This window comes from Channa argus, chromosome 2 (assembly GCF_033026475.1).
Source record: "Channa argus isolate prfri chromosome 2, Channa argus male v1.0, whole genome shotgun sequence".
Lineage (NCBI taxonomy): Eukaryota > Metazoa > Chordata > Actinopteri > Anabantiformes > Channidae > Channa > Channa argus.
This window is the reverse complement of record NC_090198.1, coordinates 22,354,855-22,363,535: the sequence shown is the minus strand read 5'-3', so window position 1 is coordinate 22,363,535 and position 8,681 is coordinate 22,354,855. Positions and strand designations below refer to the sequence as shown.

General features: G+C 36.0%; 1 protein-coding gene across 1 annotated transcript; it reads left to right on the top strand.

Annotated features, from left to right (window-relative positions):
• Window positions 1–413: 413 nt before the first annotated feature.
• tmem41b (transmembrane protein 41B) lies at window positions 414–8,553 on the top strand. The gene is made up of 7 exons (XM_067496457.1): window positions 414–665; window positions 1,741–1,858; window positions 3,033–3,161; window positions 3,747–3,840; window positions 4,444–4,548; window positions 5,067–5,205; window positions 6,204–8,553. Exons 1-7 carry the CDS (start codon window positions 569–571, stop codon window positions 6,371–6,373), a joined length of 852 nt encoding a protein of 283 aa, XP_067352558.1. The 5' UTR covers window positions 414–568; the 3' UTR covers window positions 6,374–8,553.
• Window positions 8,554–8,681: the final 128 nt, after the last annotated feature.

Here is an 8,681-nt window from a genome sequence, read left to right as displayed (position 1 = left end):
ATATTATGACAAGAGAAATGTTTAAACTCAAGTTGATTGCACATAACATTGTTTAACAACAAAAGAAAACAAAGCAAGGTGCAATCAATGTCTTTTTTCATTCAAAATATAAGACAGTAAAAGCAGTTGCTTAAAAGAAAACAGTTAGGGGGTTAAAACTAGATTTTAGACCCAGAAGACCAGCGCCGGATGGAGGTAGGAGACACCCCAATGCTCACACAAAAGATTTCAAAATTGCTGATTAAGCAAATTATGTGGACGCCTAGACGATTTGGAGAACCGGTGGTTTTTGAGGCCCCTGGACCATTGCCTAATTGGTAATCCACTTTCATTGAACTGAACTGAGGCCCCTCTAGGAGCTTAAGCCAGCCGTCACCGAAGAGTCAAAATGCTGTTCAGGTAGGGGGCGCTGTAGTTATGCAGCGGCCTTTGCTCCTAGATGTGAAGGTAAAAGGTCATTCTGTATAACGTGTCAGCAACTTGTCGCCGCACCGGTGTCTCTCTTGGCCCCCGGGCTGTTCTAATTACACATATCGTTGTATTCAGTGTCCGGCGTCATCTCAGAAAAATGGCTAAAAAGCGGAGAGAAAGACGAGAGATCGATGGGCTGTTCTCGGCACAGGAGGAGACGAAGGCGAATGCGAACGAGCCACTAGTTCAGAAAGGTAGGTTAAGGCTGTGTTGGCTGTCTGTTAGCTAGGAAACTGTTGACCTGAACCGAGAGCAAAGCGGAGGAAAGCAACTACTTCCAGACAGATTGAGCAATATAACGGCTTGGCAACGTCATTTCTGCTTTAAGGTCAATGCGGATTGCGGAGCAAGAGCTTATGTCAGGCAGCTAAGCTAGCTAAAAGTAGCCTACTCTGACCGAGATGGCTATCTTGATAACGTCAAGTAGCTGAAATAAATCTCAAACGCTACTGGCGATTGAGACTAGGGTTGTGAAGATGATGGAATTGGCCTTAATATTAAAACAAAAATAAGATCTCAAAATTCCTATAGTTCTTTTAAGCGTTTGACCCATACAGGCTTATATTACCCAAGCATCAGAGATGGGGGAAGTTACTCTCTTGATAACACCAAAGCAATGTAGCGTCAATTCAAACGTTTGTATATGTTGTTGCTTAGTTTACTAAGTACACAATTGTAATGAACTATTGAAATATTACAAAAATATTTTTAATAAAAATCTTTTTATTTTATTTTTTTAGTAATTTTACGCAATTGATCGTAATGCACTATTTAGCATGTTTATTAGGAAGTCGATTTAAAATATCAATCGCAACAAAGTAACTACAACAGTAAAATAAATGCACTGGGGGAAAAAAAATCCTCCAAGCCAACATCAATGTAGTGTTTGATTATTATTAAAGATAGTCAATAATATCCATTATATCTAAATGCAGTAAAAATATTATAAGTTTGTTTTTATATAGTTATTTGTGCTTGTTTATCTCTAATTTACTGTTTTTAAATGGATCAAAGTCAGCTGCCATATCGTAATATTTTTCCAGTTACACATGCAATGAACAAAGCATAGAAGTTGTGCAGTGTTTTTTTTTTTTTTTCAAACACAATTTAAATGTCGTCTCAGCAACAGTCTGTCTCATGAGGTTGACCCAGTTCCCTGTAAACAAGTGATGCCAAACTCATGAGCAAATTACACAAGACTCCCTGGTATCACATTTTATGTTAAACCATTTCTTCATTGGATGCATAACTTGTTCTCCTTCCCCACAGATGTTCAACACGATGCAGCGGGCTCAGCGCGCATGTCTCTACTGATTCTGGTGTCTATCTTTACCTGCTCTGCCTCAGTTATGTTCCTTGTCTACAAGAACTTTCCAGAGCTTCCAGAGTGAGTAGCTTTTTGCATTCTTAAACTTAATAAAATTTTTAGGGGAGATATTACTATTACAGTTCACTATTAATTCTTCTAGTTTGTATTCAACACAACCCACAAAAATCTTTTTCTTTTTTTTTTGTTTTTTGGTATTGCACTAAAAATCTAAAATGACTCTTTAGCACTTCCAAAACAGATTCACATGGAATCCAATGAAGTCAGTTTCAAGTTATTGGTTATCATTGTAAACAAAAGTTCTGAAAGCTGTAACATGTTAAAATTATTCCAATCATTGGATGGGAAGCAATTACATTGTCTTTGTTTCATTGTCATAACTACTAAAATGAACTCAGTATTGCTGTTTGCCAGGTGGGAGAAGAATTAATTTTGCGTTCAGTTGCAGTAAGTGTGGGAATAATAAACCCACAAAAGTAAATAACGAGTAGAACACAGATTCTGATATACTGTAGGTGTTGGTTTGCACAGAAAGAACACCTTTTGTTATTTTGTTTGACTGTTTGGATCTGCATAATGAACAACCAGATATCTATTTTGATTTAGTGGCTGTTTTTCTCCCTTTAGTAAAAAGCACTGTTTGTAATTAAACTTGTTTTAACATTACTAAGTGCTTAATAATAGATAAAATCAGGACGAATAAGCAAGAGGAAGTGTTGACCAAAGTGCAAACATATAAACCACATAAAATAAAATGATTGACCCATTCCTGGACTCAGTTAATGAATAATAACTAAGCAAGTCCTTTTTAAAAAAACTTTAAAAACTAAATTCTAGCTTAGTCTCGACTTTGAGAACTGGAGCTTTCTGGTGTTATAAGGGAACTTCCACTGTTTTTAAGTGCAAAGGGGCTTGACTACATATACAGCGTTGTCTGTTAAAACAATAAAAATAAATAAATAAATCATTAAAATAAATTCAACAGTTAACAGGTCCCGATACAAAGAAAGGTATGCACCAGTGCAGTGCTAGATCTACATTACCTAATCTAAAAAGACTAGGGAGAAAACAAGGGAGAATAAATAACAGTAGTGAACAGATTAATAAATCCAAATCTTCAGGTTGAATGGTGTGCCTTAGTTTGGAAATTGTCAAAAGAGGGCTGTAGCAGAAAATATGTAGTTTGTATAGAATGTGCATGAAAGAAGATTATGCTTTTAACTTTTTTTTTCAGTGATGAAATGGAGAAAATCAAGATCCCGAAAGACATGGAGGATGCCAAAGCTTTGGGAACTGTGTTGTACAAATACAAGGACACCTACTACACCCAAGTGTTGGTGGCCTATTTCGCAACATATGTTTTGTATCCTTGAAGAAACTATTCACCTTTTTCGAGAGAAAAAAAGTCCTATTTAGTGTTTTTTGAAGTATCTGGGGTATATTCACTGTTTATATCAACCGTTAAATGACTGTGTTGATAAAAAAGCTTAGCTCTTTTCCAATTTCCTAAGTTTCTTAATTCTGTGGTGTTATCATAACAATCTCTGTCTACAGCTTAATTTACTTATTTTCTTAAGGATTTTGCATCATCTCTGAGCTTAAACCTGTCTAGCATCATCTCCTCTATCTGAAATGGCTCATCATCTGATAAGCTCAGGCATTTTTTGTGTGATTGGGAAGTGTGCTGCTGTATCTTATGTGTATTTGAACATTGGATGGGATGGTCAGATATTCAATTTTAAGCTCCTGAAGTCAAAGATAAAAGTTAACGGTTTGGTGGATCTTCCCATTAGGAGCAGACAAATGGGGTGACGTACTAATTGGAGAAACACTAAACATTTATTTTCAAATTAAAGATTCTACACAGCTGATTAGCATTAGAAGGAATGTATTGGGATTTTTAATATGTATGCTTTTGCAAAGTCATTTACCTTGACAGTTTTGTCAGCCTCCAGACATTTGCGATTCCAGGCTCTATCTTCCTCAGCATCCTGTCTGGATATCTTTACCCTTTCCCATTGGCTCTTTTCTTAGTCTGCTTGGTGAGTAAGAACAATGTGAAATACACAATAAATATGTTGTATATTGAACAACTGCACTGAAATAGTTTCCGCAAAATATGTTTAGGTGTGTTAGTATTTAAATACCTGCCCTAAAGTATAGGTTAGTATTGACTGTGCTTAAATTTCGATTTAATTTTTCTTTGCAATCAGAAAAAAAGAGAAATTTTAATGTGTTAGTATACATGTAAATATCTATCATGAGGTTGAAATGCATCAGAAATTTATAGCCACTCTTAGTGGGATAGTTTTTCATCTTTTCCACTAAAGTGAATTCCTTTTTTCGTTCATGTATGAGCTGATGTTTAAAACCTGTGTGCAGAAGTTGTTCTAGTTCTCTCATTTTGACCAAAGACATTATTATTTATTTATTTTTTCTGCCATTATCAGAAAGGGCAGTGGTTAAATTGTGAAACCACCAAGCCCCTAGCATCTTCTTTGAAACTACTTAACACAAATTTGTCTAAGACTTAAAATGAATGATCATGATTGTGGTGGAAAATAGAGGGTAGTATTTAGATGTGTTATGTTTTTCGGTTGTTAGTTTCATATTCTTTATTTGACATGTCTCTTATCTGTTTAAAGTGCTCGGGCCTGGGTGCTTCCTTTTGCTACATGCTGTCATACCTTGTGGGCAGACCTGTGGTCTACAAATATCTCACAGAGAGAGCACAGAAATGGTCACAGCAGGTGAAGGCTTTAACCAAAAAAGTACTTTTCAGTTGCAAGCGTATCAGTAAAAGCTTTTTCAGTTTGAGATGTCTGATTTAGGGGATTTTTTTTTTTTTCATCATATACAATTAACTGTTCATTTTGGAGGCTTAAGTTGTTTTGTTTTTTTATACTTGACTTACTGTTATGTAAGTGTTACTGAAATTACTTTAAATAGAAGGAAATTATATAATCACTAACAAATGGGGGGGAAAAAAAGTTATTTTCATTAATGATTAATATGCTAATTTTAATTTTTTTATTATTTTTTGGGGGGTCTATAAAATGTCATAAATTCTTAAACAATTCCCCTAAGTCACACATAGTAAAGTCATATTATTTGGTTAATTCAACCAACGAACTGATACCCAAAATGTTTTCCGTATGATCAGCCAAGGCAAATATAAGCCATTCATCAACCTTGAAAAGTGTTCATTAACTATATAAAACATGATGCTTGGGATTTATTTTTATTTTTTATTAAATGTTTTTTGCAGGTTGACAAACATAGGGATCATTTAATCAATTACATAATCTTCCTGAGGATAACCCCTTTCCTTCCTAATTGGTTCATCAATATCACCTCACCAGTCATCAATGTGCCTTTGAGAGTTTTCTTCATTGGTACCTTTCTCGGTAAGACCATCTATCACTAATGTTGTATTTCAAACCCTGTTCAGACATGGAATATGTAAAATCTGTGAGTTCATTAAGCCCTGATGGCTTGACATTGTCAGACAACAATGTTTCTTACAGCTTTAGTCACACATGCTAGGAAGGTATTTGGCATCTAATGTCTAATTGTCCCTGATGTATTTTAAAATGTCAGAAATCTTGGCCGTGTGTGTGGCTTTGAATTAATTGAAAAGTCACCAGGGCGCTAATTTAGACATGAAATTTGAACTTTAAAGCCCCTTTCAGACATGCACTAGAATTCAGACATTATCCAGACTTCATCTGGAGATGGTGTGAACGCAAACGCCCAAGTTTGTTGGCCCTGACATTACTTGGATTTTACCCAGTAAGCTCCCTAGTGCAAAGTCCGGGTTATGTCCAACCAAACACATTTGTGAATAGAGGAGGTAATGCTCCAGAGAATTCGCCACCGAGTGAGTCTGCGTGTTGATGAGATCCCTTTCCTGCAACTACAGTGAATCCGAGCAAATACAAACACCCGAAGGCGAAAAACTCATCCATCCAACTGGACAACAATGTCAAGCTGGAAGAACAACTAAACTCGCTAACTTCTGTGCTGTAAGGACAGACAAATACAAGGAACAGCATGAGATTCAGTCGTATACGACCAAATTACAAAGCAAAACACTGTCACTTCTGCAACTTGGTTTTTGAATCAAGTCCTCGAATTGCCCAAGCATCCCCCCTTACCCAATTACAGAATTTTTTCACAAGTGAGAACGCATTTCATGCGGACTATCTCCTGACTTCGGCTACATGTCTGAAAGGGAAACTCCAGAAAATGCCAGGATCTGATCTTTCTGACATTCTTTCGATTTCATGTCTGAAACAGGCTCAAGTTGTCATCAGATATACAGTGGGGGAACAATGTTTGAAAGCTGGGTTATTTTGGTGTTTATGTAACTGGCTTACCTGTATTTTACCTGACCTTTTCACAGGAGTGGCACCTCCATCCTTTGTAGCAATCAACGCAGGTACTACACTGTACAAACTGACCACAGCTGGAGAGGCCGTGTCCTGGAACTCTCTGGCTATCCTCGGCGTACTAGCTGTGCTCTCAATTCTGCCCGTCTGCTTTCAGAAAAAGCTACAGCAGAAACTTGAGTAGAAAATCAAACACCTCAGCACCTCATCTGCTGTTTCACCCCAAAATCCCTTTCCCTCAGCTCAGGAACGTGCAGCTGTCACTCAAGTAATTCTGCTGGTGGAAATATCTCTGTCCCATGGCACAACAACACTCATTTGTCACAGAATGCATGCAATGGGGGACTGTTCCTGATGTTAAGTAAACTAGAAACTGGAATTGTTTTGGTATCTGTAAATAGTGTTGTTGATTGTGGCACATCATGTAAATATGGGGATTTTTTTTTTCCATTTTTATTTAAAGCAAAGCTTATTATTGTATGATTCTTAACAGAATTTAAGGTGCTACATGTAGACTACATATAGGTTGTGGAAGTAAAAATAAACAAATAAATAAATAAATAAAAATAAACATTTGGATAATTGCATTTTTTTTTAAATGCAGTTATTTTATATAGCAAATACTGTGTTTCTATTTAGCTATTGGGCTTCAACAGCTAAAGCTAAATGGGTTTTTTCCTTTGGTTTTTGTCTTATAACTGGACAAATGTTTGATTACAATTGCTTTGGAAATGGCATATCAATAACTAGATCCTATTTGTAGCACCTTAAGTTCCTTCTCCCTTTAAAATTGACTTTATTATGCTTGTGTATAGATTCAGTCTAATGAAGGGCACCACCACAGCAATAACTGTCACACTACTGTTGAAGGTGGATTTTTGGTTTTCAGAAGTACATTTTGATAACTGGTGCTTTGCCTTGGTGAATGTGTGCAGTGGGAGAAATGAATGAAACTACAGGGAAGACTAGAATAATGACTGATCTTAGTAAGTACTTTTGTTGTTGACAAATGGGTGAGTTCCCATGTTCTTCCTTAAATTGTGCCTGATCCACTACGACACCATAGCTTTTTTATTTTCACCCATTTCTGTTCATATTTTTATCTAACAACAGCTCTTTGCAACTGTAACTTGTAAGCAACAGACTTGGCCAATGTAATGATTCCTTCACAGGCAGTTTGAACTGCAGAAGGCCAAACCTAAAGTATTGCCCACATTAAATTGGTGTTTTAAATCGGAAAGTGTAACCGCTGACAGAATCATCCTGGTCTGGGAATTTGGTGAGATAAGACTCTTGTTTTGCGTATCCTGATCACGCTTCTGAGAGTGTACTCCAATTAAATGCTATGCCAGTGTACAACTCGAGGTGTCCACCTTTGTCATCAGTAAGACTTGCAACAGAGTGTGAGATGTCCAACTCCTAATGTTGCTTTTAGCATTTCTATTCGTCAGCAGGGCAACTGTATTATGCGTCATTTATGGTTTCTTCTTTTTTTTTTTAATGAAACTTTGTCCTGTGCTATTTTTTTTTTCTTCAACCTGTGCACCAAGGTAACTTATTGTTGCTGCTTGAAAACTTTATGGACAGTCACCAGAAATGTTGATGAAGTGAATGTACATGCAGGTAACAAGTCCTATATAACTCACTTTTCTTTAATCTCTTAAAAAAATGCTTTTCAGAGATGGTGTGTTTTAAGGTTTCCTGTTTTTACTTCGTCTTAATACTGAACTTATTTACTATGTACTACTATAAGGTTATTAACCTTTTAAATATGAAATAACTACATAAACATCAATTTATGTAAAACCTTAACCGATTGACTGCTGATGCTACAGCACCAACCACGCTCATGTTTTCTAGCTTCCAAAACAACTGCTTTTATTCTTAAGGGTTCCTAAAACAACTACATTTGTACGGCTGCAGTACATTGTTGTGTTGGAAAATACACCTTCAGTAAGGTGGTTAAGTACAGGGACACATGTTATAAACTGGTCCTAAAAATATAATTGTCTTCATATTTAAACAGATCCTAGATTAACAACTTGTTCTCTGTTATGCAAAGTCTGCCAAGAAATTAAAGTTATTAGATTTTAATTTTCTATTTCTATTTGCTAACATATTTAAATGTGACTTCTTAACTTCCCATTGAATGTGTACTACAGTTAAATATTATTTGTTTTGCCCCATCAAAGATGTTGTAAGGTGTTGACCCCTCTGTTAACATTTTAAAATGCAGTATTATTTTTGTACTGAGCAGTGATGTATGGAAGTGTTTACAGATTGCACAGTTCTGGCCTAGCTAATCAAATCTGTTTTGTTTTGTTTTTTAATATTTATTAAATCATTAAAATTACACTCAAAGAATATGGTTGGGTTTTGAGAACTATCTGGAAAAAAGAGCATGTTTGATCTCAGTGCAGCAGGGAACTATAGACTGACTTTGGAGGCAACATAATTTCACAAAATCAATTATACATTAACATTTATTCTTT

Bases quoted from the DNA above. Each gene is read 5' to 3' on its own strand.
- tmem41b (XM_067496457.1), top strand. From the start codon at position 569: ATGGCTAAAAAGCGGAGAGAAAGACGAGAGATCGATGGGCTGTTCTCG. The intron at 3,841-4,443 runs GTGAGTAAGAAC...ATCTGTTTAAAG, and splicing joins CTCTTTTCTTAGTCTGCTTG to TGCTCGGGCCTGGGTGCTTC. The intron at 5,206-6,203 runs GTAAGACCATCT...ACCTTTTCACAG, and splicing joins CTTCATTGGTACCTTTCTCG to GAGTGGCACCTCCATCCTTT.